The sequence below is a fragment of the Mandrillus leucophaeus genome, unplaced genomic scaffold, assembly GCF_000951045.1.
Source record: "Mandrillus leucophaeus isolate KB7577 unplaced genomic scaffold, Mleu.le_1.0 Scaffold177, whole genome shotgun sequence".
NCBI lineage: Eukaryota > Metazoa > Chordata > Mammalia > Primates > Cercopithecidae > Mandrillus > Mandrillus leucophaeus.
In genome coordinates this window covers 3,168,752-3,188,011 of record NW_012101776.1, presented here as the reverse complement: position 1 = coordinate 3,188,011, position 19,260 = coordinate 3,168,752, and the positions used below count along the sequence as shown (strand labels likewise).

The 19,260-nt window shown below is 41.0% G+C and overlaps 1 protein-coding gene across 2 annotated transcripts in view; it reads left to right on the top strand.

The window, feature by feature from the left end:
• NSMCE2 (non-SMC element 2, MMS21 homolog (S. cerevisiae)) overlaps window positions 1-19,260 on the top strand; it is a 271,887-nt gene that overhangs the window by 4,609 nt on the left and 248,018 nt on the right. For both annotated transcript variants that reach the window (XM_011977285.1, XM_011977286.1), the window contains 2 exons: window positions 7,107-7,201; window positions 7,372-7,542. In XM_011977285.1, the coding sequence (XP_011832675.1) occupies window positions 7,386-7,542 (157 nt within the window). In that variant the 5' untranslated portion in view covers window positions 7,107-7,201; window positions 7,372-7,385. The remainder of the gene's footprint in view (window positions 1-7,106; window positions 7,202-7,371; window positions 7,543-19,260) is intronic.

The following is a 19,260-nucleotide window of genomic DNA, read 5'->3' as shown; positions in this document are numbered from 1 at the left end:
TTTTTTTTTTTTTTTTTTTAAATGGACAAAGTAACTGCCACTTTTTATTTTGATTGTTAGGAAGCTTACTACCAAATGTGTATTACAAGTATAGTACTGTGTAGGATCCTTTTTTTTTTTCATATAGAGTCTCGCTCTGTGAGCTGAGCTCACTGCAACTGCCGCCTCCAGGGTTCAAGCAATTCTCCTGCCTCAGCCTCCCGAGAAGCTGGGACTACAGGTGTGCACCACCACACATAACTAATTTTTGTATTTTCAGTAGAGATGGAATTTCACCATGTTGGCTGAGCTGGTCTCGAACTCCTGACCTCTAGTGATGGACTGCCTCGGCCTCCCAAAGTGCTGGGATTACAGGTGTGAGCCACCACGCCTGGCCCCCTGTGTAGAATCCTAAAGTGTGCATGACTGCATTATAACTTTCTCATATGCTTGGTTTGCCCTTAAATTTCTGTTTTTTGATCCTAGTTTTCTGAATTTATATTTTTCCATCTTTTTGTGTATGTTTGTATTTATATTGTGTAAAATGTCTCAACTTGTTTGGTATAATACAGTGAAATTGTAAACAAGCAGTCTTTTTCACCAAAATGCAAATGTTTGAAAATCATCATTGGCTTTTATTCCTATTTGTATTTTTTCCTTTTTTGGTGTAAAACTGTAAAATCCCAGAAAAGAACACAACAAGAGCCCTTGTTTTATCACCCAGATTTGAACATCTTTAACATTTTGCCATATTTGTTTCAGGTCTTGATTTTTAAGACAAAGTTTTGAAAATACAGAGAGCTCAAATTTCCTTGATGACCCCTAGACCCAACTGGAGTGATTCTTTATCCTGTACTTAAGGCCTTCTACACTATATTCCCAAAGAATGAAATCCAGTTATCTTCCCATTCCTTTGCCCCTGTGTGCCAGGCAAAGAGAACTCATCTCATATTTTATTACCGTATGACCTTTTTTCATCTCACTGCTTCCTTCATCTGAACAGCTCTCTCTGATAATTTAGGCCTCTCCAAATCCTGAATACCTTTTATGGTCCAGCTTAAGTGCCTTCGTTTACATGAAGCCTGTGTCTCCCCTGTTGTTCCTATAATCCTTTCCTTTCTTCAACATCGTAGCGTAGTGGGTTTGTGTAATCGCTTTCTTTTTTCAACTTCATAGTACTTGGTTCATTCTCTTAGTATGGAACTTGTTCTCTGCCAAGCCTGTTTCGAGGGGTTGTGGTAGAAAGCAGTTATATTTATTCTGGAATATCTAATAGTTAAGGTTATGTGAAATGTATGTTTTAAGTCTTGGTGAAAAGTAGAATCTCTGATTTGAAAACATGTTTACATTATATTGTAGAAAGCTTTGGATACTGTGCTAATTATGTTGAATTTTATTATATAGGCAAGAGGGAGTTAAGACCAACCCTTCCTGCTTTTTTCTGTCTTTATTACTGGCATCTCTGTCTTATTAGCAAGTTCAAAGACCTTAAGGTGAAGCATGCTTGGGTTATTAAAGGACTAGCAATGGCCAGATAATGTAGAACAGTGGTCTTCAAAGTGTGATTCTTGGATCAGCACAATCTACATTACCTGGAAATTTGTTAGAAATGCACATTCTTAGGTCCCTTCCCAGATACACTGAATTAGAAATTCTGAGGGTGAGGTCCAGCAATCACTGTTTTAATGGATCCATCAGATGTTTCCAATACACTGACTCTGCAAATCTCCTAGATACATCTGAGTTAGAATTACATAGAGGTCTTGTTAAAACAGACCGTTGGGGCCTGAGAATTTGCATTCTAACAAGTTCATAGGTAATGCTGGTGACACTTGGTCAGAAGCCATTTGGGGAACCACTATTGTCAGTTATTATGAAGCTCTTTGGCCATTACTCCCGGTGAGTCAGGAAGTCCTTTGGAGTTTTTGAGCAGAGGAGTCACATGATCTTATGTACATTTTCAAAGGTTTACTCTGGCTGCTGTGTTGAGAATTGGATGGAAGAGGCAAGACTGAGAGCAGGGAGACCAGGTAGGAGACTGTTGGAGTAATTCAGGCAAGAGATGATGGTTTGGATCACAGTGTTATCAGTATAATTGGTGAGAGTGGTTGGATTCTGGAGATACTTTGACTACAGAGCTGGCAAAATCGATGTTGAGTTTGGTATAGAATATGAGGGGAGGAGGAGAAGGATCAAGTATGAACCAAGATTTTTGGTCCAAGAAATGGAAGGATGGAGTTGCTATTTAGTAGGATGGGGCAGGTTGTAAAAGGAATAGGTTTAGGAGAGGGGTGGGGTGGGAGGGAAGAACGTGGTCCTTCCGTGTTGGACATTTTAAGTTCTGGAGTGATCTTGCCAATGGTGTTTAGATGGAATGAGACTAGCTGTGAACACTAGGTGGATGGGAGAGGTTGGAAAAGAGAGATCAGAGCACTGAGCCCTGGGCATGCCACCTATACTAGTTTTGGAGACATGCACTGTTTTAGGTGCTGGAGATACACAGACGGTATTCCATTCATTCCTTCCTTCAGCAAGCCTTTGTTGAATGGCTACTATGTGCCACGCATTGTTTTAGGTGCTTGGAATACATCAGTGATCAAAACAGAGAAAGTCAAAAAGTCTGTAAGTTTAAGGAACTTAACAGTATAATTGGGGACTAGAGACTGTAAACCTAATAAATACAAGAATGTTGTTTGGCAATGTGTCCGGAATTGGTGGGTTCTTGGTCTCACTGACTTTAAGAATGAAGCCGCGGACCCTCGCGGTGAGTGTTACAGTTTTTAAAGATGGTGTGTCCAGAGTTTGTTCCTTCAGACGTTCAGATGTGTCTGGAGCTTCTTCCTTCTGGTGTGTGTTCTCGCTGTCAGGAGTGAAGCTGCAGACCTTTGTGGTGAGTGTTACAGCTCTTAAAGGCAGCGCGTCTGGAGTTGCTTGTTCTTCCCGGTGGGTTCGTGGTCTCGCTGGCTTCAGGAGTGAAACTGCAGACCTTGGCGGTGAGTGTTACAGCTCATAAAGGCAGCGTGGACTCAAAGAGTGAGCAGCAGCAAGAGTTATTGCAAAGAGCGAAAGAACAAAGCTTCCACAGCGTGGAAGGGGACCCAAGGGGCTTGCCAACTGCTGGCTCGGGGAGCCTGCTTTTATTCCCTTATCTGGTGCCACCCATATCCTGCTGAGTGGTTCATTTTACAGAGAGCTGATTGGTCTGTTTTGACAGAGTGCTGATTGGTGCGTTTACAATCCTTAAGTTAGACACAGAGTGCTAGACAGAAAAGTTCTCCAAGTTCCCACTAGCTTAGCTAGACGCAGAGTTAGCTAGATACAGAGTACTGATTGGTGTATTTACAAACTTTGAGCTAGACACAGAGTACTGATTGGTGTATTTACAAACCCTGAGCTAGACACAGAGTGCTGATTGGTGTATTTACAAACCCTGAGCAAGACACAGAGTGCTGATTGGTGTATTTACAAACCCTGAGCTAGACACAGAGTGCTGATTGGTGTATTTACGATTCTCTAGCTAGACATAAAAGTTGGACTCCAAGTCCCCACCAGATTAGCTAGATACAGAGTGCTGATTGGTGCACATACAATCCTCTGGCTAGATATAAAAGTTCTCCAAGTCCCCATCAGGCTCAGGAGCCCAGCTGGCATCACCCAATGGATCCTGCACTGGGGCTGCAGGCAGAGCTGCCGCCAGTCCGGAGTGCGCCTGCACTCCTCAGCCCTTGGGCTGTCAATGGGACCAGGCGCCAGGGAGCAGGGGGCGGCTCCTCTCCCGGAGGCTCAGGCCTCACGGGAGCCCACCGCAGGGAGAGAGCTCAGACTTAGCGGGCTGCAGGTCTCCAGCCCTGCCCTGCTGGGAGGCAGCTAAACCCGGGGAGAATTTGAGTGCAGCGCCAGCGGCCGGCACTGCTGGGGGACCCGACCCAACCTCCACAGATGCTGGCCCAGGTGCTAAGCCGCTCACTGCCCTGGCCCTGCTGCGCCAGCCGGCTGCTCCGTGTGCGTGGCCCCCCACCCCGCGCCCGCACCTGCTTGAACTTGCATGGGCCGGCGAGTGCTGCTCCCTCCACTGCTATCTGGGCAGCCCGGCGCCTCTCCCTCCACGCCTTGGTAAGAAGAGGGAGGCGGCTCTGGCCTCAGCCAACCCAGAGAGGGGCTCCCACGGTGCCATGGCAGGCTGAAGGGCTCCTCAGGCATCGCCAGAGTGGACACCAAGGCCGAGGAGGCGCTGAGAGTGAGGGCTGCTAGCACATTGTCACCTAAAGCAGAAGCAGAAGGGTGGGAATGCCTGGGGATGGAGATTGGGAGGGCTTGCCATTTTATGTCCGATGGCCAGGGAAGGCCTTACTGATGAGGTGATACTCAAAGGGAAACCTTAGGGAAGTAAGGGAATTGACCTAGTAGATATCTAGGGGATAAGTATGGAGGCAAAGGGAACCAAGAAGGCATAGCTCTGAGGCAGGGCTGTATTTGACTGGGTATAGAAGGAGAAGAAAAAGAAGCCTGGATTCTGAACCTGGGGCCCTACAACATATGGAGCTGAAGGAGATGGAGAGGAAACAGAAAGGAGAATGAGAACAAGAACAAGGGAGGCAGGTGCAGAAAGCGCATCAGGAAGGGAGTGATTAATTGTGTTACATACTGCTGGCTGATAGGTCAACGGAGATAGGACTGAGCATTGATAATGAATTTAACATTAGGGTATTGATAATGAATTTAACATTAGGGCTTGTCAAGTGGCCTTGACAGGAGCAGTTGCAGTGAAGTGAAACTGCTGTAGAGATGGAAACCTAGTGGGGGTGGATTCCAAAGGGAATGGAAGGAGAAGATTTGGAGACAAATGTAGGTATATCTACAGATGAGTTTTGCTCTAAGGCTGAGTAGAGAAATGGGGCTGATAACCAGAGGGGTAGGTGGGAGGAAAGTCGGAGGATGTTTTTGAGATGGGAGAAGTAACGGTGTATTTGTTTGCTGAAGGGAATGATTCAGTAGAGAGGGAAGATTTAATGATGCAGGAAAGCAGGGAGAATTGCTGGGAGAATGTCTTAGAGTAGGGAGCAGGGGATAGGATCTAGTGGATAATTGGAGTAGAGGTGGCCTTATCTAGGAGAAACAGTTTATTCATTTTAACAGGAGGGAAAGCAGAGTGTATGAGAACTGACGCTGATAGGTGGGGAGGTAAACTGTGGGAGCTTGCAAAATCTCTCTTCTGACTGCTTCTGTTTCCTCAGGAAATTAGGAAACGAGATCTTTCAGTGAGTGAGGATAGAGGAGGAAGTGTTGGAAGTTTGTAGTGACAGGAGTCATAAAAGTATGATAGAATCAGGAAAAGTCAAGTATTGTTTTGAGTTATGTACTCTGCAATGATTTGTGCTCTGCGTTCCTACCTGCCTTTTCCTTTGCCTGAATGCCCTTCTCCATTACCCTTCCGTCTGTTAAACTTCATCCTTTATCCTTTAACTCAGTTCTATGTTCCCTTCTTTGATTCAGTAAGGCAAAGTTGAGCATTTTCTTATCTGTGCCTCAGTTTTGCAGTAACTCCCATGTTGCTTTAATTATCAAGTTTATGTTTTATCTCTGTCTCTCCTACTCAATGGTGAGCCCCTGGAAGTAGAGACTGAATATTCCTTTTTTTTTTTTTTTTTTTTTGAGACCAAGTCTTGCTCTGTTGCCCAGGCTGGAGTGCAGTGGTGCAATCTCGGCTCGCTGCAACCTCCGCCTCCGAGGTTCAAACGGTTCTCCTGCCCAGCTTCCCGAGTAGTTGGGATTATAGGTGCCTGCCACCGTGCCCTGCTAATTTTTGTATTTTTAGTAGAGGCAGGGTTTTGCCATGTTGGCCATGCTGGTCTTGAACTCCTAACCTCAGGTGATCCTCCTGCTTCAGCCTCCCAACGTGCTGGGATTACAAGTGTGAGCCACCGTGCCTGGCCAGAGGCTGAATATTTCTAGTGGCCAGGATAGTGCCTGGCTCATGATAGGTTTTCATCAAATTAGAATAACAAAATAATGCTTTAAAAGGAAAGTCTTAAGAGTGCTCATCTTGAAAACCGTGGTATTCTCATGCTAAAGGAAGTGCCTGGCACTTAAGGAGATACTAAATATTTGAATTGACAATGAGTTGTACTGTGGATGTTTGCAGTAAACAAACACTTTCAAATTAGAAATCTTATGCATCTCTGTACATCTTACATGTCTCTATGCCCTTCTTTTTTTATATCCTGTGTATTTTTGAATGGATCTCATGATTGACTTGGTAGGTACTTAATACTTATGAGTGAAATGAATGAATGAACCTAATTAAAAAGGACTAATAATGGAGAAACTACAATAGTAGTTCACCTGTGACATGAAGGTGGTAGCAATGATGAGGATGGAGCTGCCGGAGATACTACACAGTTCCCCACTTAGGAAGGGCAGAAGGGAAGTCTCTAATGCTAATTAATTGTGTACTGTGTGCTATACCATACCATACCATGATTATTCCTTCTCATTTTAAAGATAGTAAAGCTGAGATTCAGAGATGTTTAGCAGTCTTCACGTTATGTCTATCTGATTCCATGAAAGTATCCCTTTTTCTGCTGCCATACAGCCTTGATAATAGCCCTCCCATCCCTTTAAAACTGTGAATTCTCCCCACTTTTCTAGTTGGTTTCAGTGAATTGAATTTCAAATGGCTTCTGAATTAAGCAGGGATGTCCTTTTGTAGGCAGCTTTACATTGCTTTACTAAGCTGAAACAAATTGTGGTTGAAGATATAGATTAGGAAGTGTTAAATATGAAGGGTAATAACCGAAACTGTTATAGTGGATATGCTGCCAGAAGACAAGTTTATAGAGAAATTCTGCTTTCACTGACTCTGGGATCTCACCAAGTCTATTAATCTGTAAGAAGCCAGAGGAACTGGCAGGAATATAGATTTTCTCTTTTTTTACAGTTTCCAGAATTCAATATGCATATATGTTGGATAGTTTAACAATTATAGGTTTTCAAAATAGCATACTAATAAACTATTTTATTAGTATTTTTTTCTCTTTGGAAAATTGCATCATATGAGTGGTCTACTTTTTCTAACTCATTTATCTCGTAGACTTTTAAAAACTGTGCTGTTGTTGACTTCTTCACAGAATCCAGCACTCTTTTGGAAGAGGGTAATCTCCCTCCAAAAACTGAGGACACTTCCCTTCCCCATATATTGAGTCCAGCTTGTTTGGTGGCCCAGGTGGGTGGCACAATGATTTGGTGTCTTCTCTATGGGATATACAGAATAGTGTGGCACTTACGAGATATTGGATACATTTATATGAATGTTTACAGCAGTTTTATTAATATTTTCCTGTGCAGTTATTTTTCTGACTTACGAATCTTGTTTCATTGTGTTTCAAAACTTAGGTAATAATTTCAAGATGCCAGGACGTTCCAGTTCAAATTCAGGTTCAACTGGTTTCATCTCCTTCAGCGGTGTAGAGTCTGCTCTCTCCTCCTTGAAAAACTTCCAAGCCTGTATCAACTCTGGTATGGACACAGCTTCTAGTGTGGCTTTAGATCTTGTGGGAAGTCAGAGTAAGTAAAATTAAAACTTCTTTTGTGTCTACTTTGAGGTAACACTGTGTGATGGTATTAATCTGGGGGTGCCTTTTGAGTATCCTTGGGGGAATGATTTAACCCCTCTAGGCATCTGTTTTCTCATCTTGTTCTACACACCACGGTAGGGTACTGAGGGTGAAATAAGATTGACTCATTCATGTGTGTTCAGACAGTTAAGTTCCATGAGAAACTGCACTAGAAATTTATGGGCAAAGATTTGAAGATCCTGACCTCAAGGAGCATACAATCTAAAGTATTTGACATTTGTGAACTGTAAGGTATATAAATTTATTATGATATTGTTATTTTCCAGTAGTTTATACTTTGGTCATGCTTGATTACCCAGTAGATAGACTAAGCTTGTACTAGGGATACCAGCAAAGGAAGGCCTCAACAAAAATGAGAAAAGTTAAACTTAATGAATTTTACCTACATTTGTTCAATCAAAAAGATCTAGGAAGATGTGATTTGCAGGTCTGGTGCAGTGGCCCACGCCTGTAATCCCAGCACTTTGGGAGGCCGAGGTGGGCATATCACGAGGTCAGGAGTTCGAGACCAGCCTGGCCAATATGGTGAAACCCTGTCTCTACTAAAAATACAAAACCAACATGGTGAAACCCCGTCTCTACTAAAAATACAAAAAATTAGTGGGTGTGGTGGCAGGCACCTGTAATTCCAGCTACTCGGGAGGCTGAGGCAGGAGAATCGCTTGAACCCGGGAGGCGGAGGTTGCAGTGAGTCGAGACTGTACCACTACACTCCAGCCTGGACAACAGAGCAAGACTCTGTCTCAAAAAAAAAAGTTGTTATTTGCTTTCTTTGGAGTAGAATCGTTTTTATTTTATTTTACACATGGAGCCAGAGGAGCAGCATGACCCTTTTGTGTTTTTTTTAATGGCATAGATTTTGAGCAATTTGTGATGTGCCTTGGTGTGATTTTCTTTGTCCTGACTGATGTTGTTTGAGTTTTATAGATCTGTCAGCTTATAGTTTTTTGAATCAAATTTGGAAAAATTTCTGCTACTATTTCTTCAAATATATATTTTTTACTCCTCTGCTCTCTTCTCCTTCTGTGTGACTCACATTTCATGTATGTTAGATGGGTTGATATTGTCCCATAAATCAGTGGGACTTCATAGATTTTTTTCCAGTCTTTTTACTCTTTAGCTTCAATTTGAATAATTTCTGTTGCTAAGTTCATTTATCTTGTCTGCTGCAGTGTCTAATCTGATAATTCCATTTAGTGAATTTAAAAATTTCAGTTATTGTGTTTTTAATTGTTGAAGACATAGCAAGAATTAAGTAGAATCTTTTTTTTTTTTAGTCTTCCATTTTTTTCTTCATTGTGTCCATATTTTTCTTTACATTCTTGAGTATATGGTTTTCTTTACCGTCTTGAGTATATGGAACCTGTTTATAATAGCTGTTTTAATATCCTTGAATGTGAATTCTGTCATCTCTATGTGTATTATGTTGTTGAATGTTTGGATTTTTTTTTTTTTTTTTCAGGCGGAGTTTCGCTCTTGTTGCCCAGGTTGGAGTGCAATGGTGCAATCTTGGCTCACTGCAAACTCCACCTCCTGGGTTCAAGCGATTCTCCTGCCTCAGCCTTCCAAGTAGCTGGGGTTACAGGCATGTGCCACCACGCCCAGCTAATTTTATATTTTTAGTAGAGATGGAGTTTCTGCATATTGGCCAGACTGGTCTCAAACTCCTGACCTCAGGTAATCTGCCTGCCTCGGCCTCCCAGAGTCCTGGGATTACAGGTGTGAGCCACCGCGCTGGCCTGTTGTCCTCTTTTAAATAGTGTTGGAGTTTGTTTGGTGGGCAGCTAAGTGATTATGGATTAGGCCGATCCTTTCCAGGCTTGTCGTTAAGCTTTGTTAGGGCAAGTCTAGTGTAGCCTTTATGTTAGGGCTAATTTAGCCTTGTTACAAAGCATGGCCCTTCTGGAGTCTCTGTTGGTTGCCCCGAGGGTTCATTGAGATAGCTCTACTCTGGCTGGATGGAATTTGAATGTCTCCCTCTCCTAGTTCCTACGTGACTGAACCTGGGAGTTGTTCACTTTATAGCTGTCAGTATTTGCTCCTCAGCATTTTAGGATTCATCATCAGACTCAAGGAGACCCCAGTGCAGATTCCTAGAGCTCTTTATCTGCATAGCTCCCTCCCAGTGCTGTCTCTTGCAAACTCTGCTGGCTGCCTCAGCCTCCCTGAACTGCAGTCACTGTCTCCTCAATCCTTCAATACTGCTGTGCTAGGCCGGGCGCGGTGGCTACCTGTAATCCCAGCACTTTGGGAGGCCGAAGCAGGAGGATCACCTGAGGTCAGGAGTTCAAGGCCAACATGGCGAAACCCTGTCTCTACTAAAAATACAAAAATTAGCCAGGCATGGTGGAGGATGCCAGTAGTCGCAGCTACTGGGGAGGCTGAGGCAGGAGAATCGCTCGAACCTGGGAGAAGGGGATTGCAGTGAGCCGAGATTGTGCCACTGCACTCCAGTCTGGGGAACAGAGTGAGACTCCATCTCAAAAACTCCCGTGGATTCCTCCTCCCTTGTGCAGGGAGGAGGCCTTTGCAAGACTTTTCCCAGTTTTCCCTTATTGCAGTAATTACAGTCCTGTTCTGCCTTTGTCCCACTGTCCCACAGCTATTGTTTCATATATTTTGTTCAGTTTTTCAGTCATTAATGGCAAGTGGACCAGCTCCATACAGTTACTCATTTAAGGCTAACAGCAGGTGTCATAATCTTTTTAGTGGGTGGCCTCCAAATGTTTTAACCCTGCCTAGTCTATTTTTGAGTATATTTTTGGTGATCATAGATAATTTGGCTTTGATAGATCGGCCTGTATAAAAGTCATAGTAAAGTCTTAAACCATAAGAGAGAAGACTGGAACAGAACCCTCTTGGGAGACCGTATCAGTTTTTTTCAGGATTCTCATTGAAGACTCTCGAGAGTTTTAGCTACAGAGTTCTTTTTTTTCCTCTTGGTTTTGTTTTGTTTTAAATAAGTATATTTTGTTGTAAAATACAACATACTTTGTGCAATTTAAAAAGAAATATAAACATCATTTTTTGAAAGGTTCATGCTCTGAAGCAGAAGTTGGCACAAAGTTTTTCTATAAAGGGCCAGATAATAAATATTTTCAGCTCTGTGGGCCATGTGGTTTCTGTCACAACCCCGCTGTTGAAGTGCAAAACCCACCACAGACGGTACGTAAATGAATGGGCCTGACTGTGGTCTTATAAAACTTTATTTACAAAAATGGGCAGTGGGCCGGATTTGGCTCACAGGCCTTAGTTTGTCAACCCCTGCTTTAGTGCCACAGGTTATCATTAAGTAATTTTTAAAAGAAAGAGGTATTTATTTTTTAATATTTGGATTAATTTTACAGCAATAATTTTACGGCAAATACTTGGTTTTGCATTTACCAAAAAAAGTTAATTTAAGAAAAATTTTGATCAAGTTATATGGGAAAAAAGTGAACTAAACAAGTTAGCTAACAGAGTCAGCAGGAGCCTGGAATACTTATGAACTCAATACATATATGAATACAAACACACACACACACACACACACACACACAGACACACACACACACACACACAGACATTTTAACTAATACCAGGAGTCAGAATAACAAAGTAGTTAACATAAACTTACCCAATGACTATTATGCGTATAATTCAGCTCTAGGTTTTAAAGAGGACATAAACAAGTATTAAGTAATTCCTCCCTTCATAGAGTTTGCCATCTTAGTGGGAAGACAAACACATTAAAATACCACAATGATGAAAAAACAGAAAAGATGTTATAAAACTGCAAATAACTAATATCACCACAGATCTCACCAGAAAAGTCATACACTCTCAAAGTTCTAATGGTGAACACAAATTTTTCAAAGTTCTAATTGTTTCTTTAAAACTTTCATTTTGGGCCGGGTGTGGTGGCTCACGCCTGTAGTCCCAGCACTTTGGGAGGCCGAGGCAGGTGGATCACGAGGTCAGGAGTTTGAGACCAGCCTGACCAACATGGGTGAAACCCCATCTCTACTAAAAATACAAAAATTAGCCAGGCGTGGTGGCACGCACCTGTAATCCCAGCCACTCAGGAGGCTGAGGCAGGAGAATAGCTTGAACCCAGGAGGCGGATGTTGCAGTGAGCAGAGATCACGCCACTGCACTCCAGCCTGGGCGACAGAGCAAGACTCCGTCTCAAAAACAAAACGAAACAAAACAAAACAAAAACAAACAACTTTCATTTTGGCCGGGTGCTATGGCTCACACTTGTAATCCTAGCACTTCAAGAAGCCGAGGCAGGTGGATCACCTGAGTTCAGGAGTTGGAGACCAACCTGGCCAACATGGAGAACATCTGTCTCTACTGAAAATACAAAAATTACCTAAAAATACAAAAATTAACTGGGTGTGGTGGCCTGCACCTATAATCCCAGCTACTTGGGAGGCTGAGGCAGGAGAATCGCTTGAACCCCGGGGGTGAAGGTTGCAGTGAGCCGAGATCGCGCCACTGCACTCCAGCCTGGGTGAAAGAGTGAAATTCTAAAAAAAAAAAAAAAAAAAACTTTCATTTTATCATTAGCAACAAATGCTGTTAGTTGTTATCTTTGAAATTACAGGTGCACAGGCTCACTTTCTTCATTTTTGAGAAAATGTCTTTCAGGTACCCAAACCTGAATAACCATAGATGTCTGTGAATTGTTCTATATTGTACTGTTTTATCAAGGACTTTTTTTTTTTTTTTTTTTTTAAGATGGAGTCTTGTTCTGTCCCAGGCTGTGGTGCAGTGGCGCAATCTTGGCTCACTGCAACCTCCACCTCCCGGATTCAAGCTATTCTTCTGTCTCAGCCTCCTGAGTAGCTGGGATTACAGGCACGCACCACCATTCCCGGCTAATTTTTGTATTTTCAGTAGGGACGAGGTTTCACCATGTTGGCCAGGCTGATCTCGAACTCCTGACCTCGTGATCCACCCGCCTCGGCCTCCCAAAGTGGTGGGATTACAGGCGTGAGCCACTGCGCCCGGCCTCTGAAGGACATTCTTAAATGAAACTAGCATTTGTTTTACTATGAGTGCTTGGTAGAGAGGAATACAATGATCTATTAGAGACAGCAGTTTGGTGCCACTGCTCTGATTTTTGCTAAGGCACCAGCAGTTTTTTCCACAATTGCTTTTGCACCATCAGTACAAATGTCCAACACAGTTAAAAAAGAAAAAGAAAAACAAACCCAGACAAATAGCATCTTAAAATTATGATGTAAATTGGCTAGGCATGGTGGCTCACACCCGTAATGTCAGCACTTTGGGAGGCTGATGTGAGCAAATTGCTTCAGCTCAGGAGTTTGATAACAGCCTGGAGCCACATGGCAAACCCTGTCTCTACAAAACACACAAAAATTAGCCAGGCATGGTGGTGCATACCTGTAGTCCCAGCTACTCAGAAGGCTGAGATGGGAGGACAGCTTAAGCCCAGGCGGCAGAGGTTGCGGTGAGCTGAGATCACACCACTGCACTCCAGCCTGGGCAACAGGGCCAGAGCCTGTCTCAAAAAAAAAAAAAAAAAAGATGAAAATAGTTTCAACCCACAGGCGCCCTGAAAGGGCTCAGAAGACCACACTGAGAACAAACTGAGTTTAATTGCTTATAAATAGGAGGTAGATGACATGAGAAATCCTCTGTAGAGAGAAAGCCAAGGGCAATCACTCCCACTGAGGTAATTCAGCAAGAGCTTGTTAGGGGAGCAGTGTTAATGTGATACCAGACTGAGGTGCTGTCCAAGGACCCGGAGAGTAGGAAAACACCAGGTTTAGTTTAAGGAAATTGGAGGGTAGCTCAGCCTATAACAGTAGACGAAAGACTTGTAGAAGGCAGCCAGTACTAAGGCAGCCAGCATCAGCACTTAAGTGCATGCTTGCTGTTGGATCCAGTCCTAACTCTGTCATAAGTTCTGTAACTTTGAGTAAGGTACCTAACTTCTTTCAGCTTCTGATTTCTTATCTGTGAAACAGGATTAAAATGCCTGCTTCATAAGATTGTTGGGACTAAATGAGATAATACATGCTAAGTGCTCTTAGCCACAGTGTTAATTCAATAGCTATCATACATGACAGTTAGCAATTAGTAAAGTTTGAGGGTCAGAACTTAGAAGAAAGGCCTGTGATCTGAAGAGGGTAAGAAAGATGGATGAGTTTGGAAGTCTGTTTAAGACTGAGTCCAGCTAAGTCACTAATTCTTCAGACATGTTAGCCAAAACTACAAAGATAAATAAAGGTTTCTTCCTTTGAGTTGTTTACAGTCTAGGTAGGAAATAAGACATATAGTTGTTATTCAATCATTAAGTGAACATTGATTGCCTATAATGTGACGCTTTGCCAAGGAGTTTGAACCTTACCATTGGAAGGTTTCAAGTAGAGGAAAAATATGGTAAGATCCAGTTTTAGAAAGATAAATACCCATGGCAGTACTGAGGAAGGAGAGACTTCAGGTGGCCAAAGAGGAGATTATGTTAGTAGCTCAAGTGAAAAAGAAAGTACCTTTGAGTAAGGTATTGTAACTAAGGTAAAAAGGATTTGATTTGTGTGCTTTGTATCTTATACCTTCGTAATACAGGCATAATAGTGTAATAGATGATTGCCTGGGTTCTTATCCCAGTGCCCTCACTTATCTTTGTGACCTTGGGCAAATTCCCTACCCTCCATTTGCCTCAGGTTTCCTATCTATAAAAGGCATTATTGTGGGAATTAGTGAGATAATATTTTACAAATTACTTAGAATAGCACTAAGTGCTCAGTAATTGTTAGCTGTTACTAGTAATTTGGTGTGCATTTGAGTTTGAGTTGACTGGTGGGTGTGTTGGACAACAGCAAATGGATTGGGAGAAATTAAAGTGCAGAAGAGCAAGTGGGGAATTTCATGGATTGTCTCAGAACAGAAATACTCTATTTTCCTTAGTTTTATGAGATTGTTGACTTTTTGGGTTGCCTGATTTCATCTCAGATGAGAGTGAACTTTGATAAACAAAATGATAGTGATCATATAGGTATCATTTTCTCACTTTGCCCTGAAATTTTCCTGTTGTTGTATTATTAAGTTATTGGTAAGGGAGATTCTTGCTCCCAAGAACTTGGGTGGTGATGTGTTTTATTTTGTTTCTTATTGGTTGCAGATTCCTAATTCCTATACCAGGTGTTTGTCCCTGTTCACTTTTCTAGCTTATTTGAAATGATTTGCCTGGGTTATGTTAGAATATATGGTGTCTTGGCAATTAGACTCACCACTAGCATGTTTATTCATTTTTCTCTAAATTTCTTGATATTCTAGTATTACCTTCTTTATTTGACCTAACTGAGAAATAAAAGTTGTTACATTAGGAGATTGTTTTTCAGATTACCGAAGCTTACTTTTTTCAGGTTTTTGAGTTTATTATGTACTTTTCTGCTATTTTACACAGACTATACTGACCTAATTAACTGGAATTATTTTAAATCATCTTTAAGCAGTTTTAGTAAGCTCTTTAGGTTTGATTAAGCAAATTTGAGGAATCTTCCTTCTCTAAAATGGTAATATACCTCAAAGATGTAAATTACATCTTTGTAGTTTTCAAAGATGTGTCGTCTCTTCTCATGCCTCTCTGCCAGGGCAAGTCTGTGAATGGGCTTCAGAGGTTTGGTTAATGCTCTGCACTTCTACAAAAATGTATGTGCATGAGGATTAAAAGTTTTACCAGATTCTTGCTAAATATTTGACAGCAATGTTTAGAAGTAAAGGATTAAAGTTTATATATTGCTTTTCTTTCTGTGATTTTGGAGCTATAGGGCAGAAAGATTACAGTTACTATGGTCAGGCAGTTAATTGAATATTTGTTGAGCTATGCTAAAGTATGGTGATGATGATGAATTTGTTACATACTTAACTGGTGCTCTTTTAACATGTGCTATCTCATTTGATTCTAACAGTAATCCTGTGAAGTAGGGACTGTTGCTGGCCCCACTTTACACATGAGAAAAATTGAGGCTTAGTGAAGTTACATGCGTTTTTTAAGGTCACAAAGTTAGGAAGTGTTTGAGTAGGGATTTGATTATAAGCAGTCTGACTTCATAGTTTCTGCCCTTCACCATTATGCTTCAAAAAATATATATTGTGCCAGTGTCATGGCCTGTTCAGTCAAATAACATTTAGCGATGTTTTGCTTAGATAATTTTGATTTTTTTTTTTTTTTTGAGGATAATATTATCTTTTTTTTTTTTTTAAGTACCCAAACGAGGTTGCATGCTTTTTCTGAAACATCCTGTCATGGAGGTCATGTACAGTCATGGGGGGAAGGAGCTGGGACCTTTCAGGGCCTTTGTACTGACCCTAGACTGTCTACTTTCAGTTCTTGTAATGGCAGGAAAAGAAACCCGTGTTTGACGAAGCAACAGCTGTCATGTTTGCTCTTCTCGCAGCTGTTTACAGTCCTGACTTGTGGAAGTGATACATCAAATTGATTGAATGATAGTCTGTTCTTTCATGTATCCACAACTTGTGTTCTGGCTAAGAATCATCACCTTTTTAGATCTAGTTCCTTTTTGTCTTGCCTTAGTCCCCACCCAGCCAAAAAACAGTTTTCACTGTGGGGCAGTTACTTCAGAGTTCATGATGAGTAAAAAACAACCAGCAAAGTGAAAAATTACATGGTCAGGGACATTTACTGCCCTCATGAATAACTGACCTCTAACATTTGCAAATGTTAAATATTTCCTTGAGAGAATAGTTTTAAATACAGGTGCTTTGGGGGTAAGATTCTAATTTTGCTCCTGAATAAGACGTTCTTAAATCTAGAAATTTGGTAAGTATGGGTGAAAAGGAAAAAAACTCCCAGAAACTTGTGATCCATAACCCTATCACCCATCACCTTATTTTATGAAAAAGGGATAAGCATTTTGCTTAAACCTTTTATGTTCAAAATGTTTTGAGGCTAGTCGCAGTGGCTCACGCCTGTAATCTCAGCACTTTAGGAGGCCGAGGTGGGCGGATCACTTGAGGTCAGGAGTTCGAGATCAGCCTGGCCAACATGATGAAACCCGTCTCTACCAAAAATACAAAAATTAGCTGGACATGGTGGCGTGTGCCTGTAATCCCAGCTACTTGGGAGGCTAAAGCACAAGAATTGCTTGAACTCAGGAGGCAGAAGTTGCAGCGAGCCAAGGTCATGCCACTGCACTGCAACCTAGGCAACAGAGCAAGACTCTGTCTCAAAGAAAAAAAGATGCTTTGAAAATTACTTGATAATTTGATATGCCAGTACAACTGACCTGACATTTTCAGGGCTTGATTTTTCAGGAAGACTTATATTCTGGATTTTTCACTGTGTTGTATTTCTCCATTAGAGCACTGCTTTTTGTTATTAGGAGTCTGATTAAGTCGGGGAGGTTTCTTTTTGACCTGTTCCTGTCTTTTATTTCATAATTATCGAATAGAAGCAGTAACTAGAAGTAGGTGGTTTCTAATGGTGAGTGGTGGCCACAATGATAATAAAAATAACAATAACCGTAAGAAGCCAATGTTTGTATTCTTACACAGCTTTTATAACTGGAGCCAATTATACAAGCAAAATAGCATTATAACTTAAATAAGTGAAGATTATTAAACATATATACTTAATTATGCTGTATGTAGTACTAAAAGTAAAAAGCAGTGCCTACACCAGGATGTAGAGAAAAGGGAAACCCTTATGTGGTGTTGGTGGGAATGTAAATCAGTACAGTCATTATGGAAAACAGTATGGAGGTTCCTTTAAAAATTAAAAATAGAACTACCATATGATCTAGCAATCCCAGTAATGGGTATATATCCAAAGGATGTATGTCAAAGAAATATCTGCCTTCTCATATTCACTGCAACATTATTCACAGTAGCCAAGATATAGAAGCAAAACTGAATGTCTATCAATGGATGAATGCATAAAGCAAACTGTGTTGTGTATACATAACGGAATATTATTCGGCCTTAAAAAAGAATGCAGTACTGTCATTTGCAACAACATGTGTGAATCTGGAAGACGTTATGCTAAGCAAAATAAGCAAACCACAGAAAGATAAATAGTGCATGATCTCACTTGTATGTGGAATCTAAAAAGTTGAACTCATAGAAGCAGATAGTAGAATGATGGTTACCAAGGGATTGGGGATGGGGAGGGTGGGAGGACTGGGGAAATGTTGGTCAAAGGATACAAAATTACCATTAGGAGGAAAGAGTTCAAGAGATCTATTGTACAATATGGTGACCATAGTTAATAACTATTATATACTTGAAAATTGCTAAGAGAGTAGATTTTAAGTGTTTTCACTACCAATAACTGATTTAAATATGTGAGGTATTGTTAACTAGCTTGATTTAGCCATTCCACAATGTTTACGTATTTCAAAACAAAATGTATACCATAAATATATCTAATTTTTGTCAATTAAAAATGAATTTAAGAGTGAATATTTATATATTAACAAAAAATAAGGGAGATGAGTCAGTCTCTACAGAATATGAAAAATCCAACTTTCGAAAACTCAGTTCCTTTTTGCTGATATCTTCATGTATCCTAGGACTGTGTTTATTGATTCATTTTAGTGGTACCATTGTAGACTTTATAGTTAAGCAAAGAACTGTTGTGGTGGCTCACACCTGTAATCCCAGTGCTTTGGGAGGCCAAGGCAGGAGGAGGCCTTGAGGCCAGAAGTTTGAGACCACTCTGCACAACATAGTGAGACCTTGTCTCTACAGACATTTTTAAAATGAGTCAGGTGTGGTGGCGTGCACCTATAGTCCTAGCTACTCCAGAGGTGGAGGCAGGAGGAGCCCAGGAGTTCAAGGCTGCAGCAAGATATGATTATACTACTACATTTGAGCTTGGGCAACAGAGCAAGACCCCATCTCTAAAAAATAAATAAATAAAAATATATAGTTAAATGGATAAAAAGAACAACTTATGAGAAATACCTTTCTGGAGGAGGAGATTAAAGTATACTAATAAAAAGAATCACAAGGAAAATTTTCACAATGATGTGAATTAGAACCTGAACACAATAAAGTGTAAACCAACCTTTCAATACCAGTTTAGGTGTGCAGCAAGATTTACCAGAATGAAATTCGTAGTTATTTTCCCCATCATCCTCTCCTTTCTCATCAGCAGTATCCACCATGTTCATATTGATTGTCTGTTAATATCATCTTGATTCTGAAAGGGACCTTAGTGGTTACGTAATCTCTCATAACCACTTTTGCCCATTGGTTATTCAGGGAATGGGAACTTTTCAGAATGATTGAGGTTTAGCAGATTCTAGGATTAGGTAGAGGGTAGAGGAGTAGTGTGACAACTACTCCTATGAATTTGATAGGATTCTCCTCCCTTTGGTTGTGTACCAAAAGAAGTAAATTCCCAATTATTAAGATTAGTTAGATTTAGACTTGTTTTTAGATTGTATGCTTGAGAAGTTACCTATAAGCACATGATCTTCTGAAAATCTGAACATCAACATTTTGCCTGGTATGTCTAGGCCCTTGAAATTTACAATTGCAGCATGTCCTTCATCCCACTTCTTTCAGAATCTCTTACCCGCTTCTCTGCTTTATTTTTCTCTCGACTATTTAATACCACTACCTCACTTTCTAACATACTGTATAATTGCTTTCTTAATGTTATTTA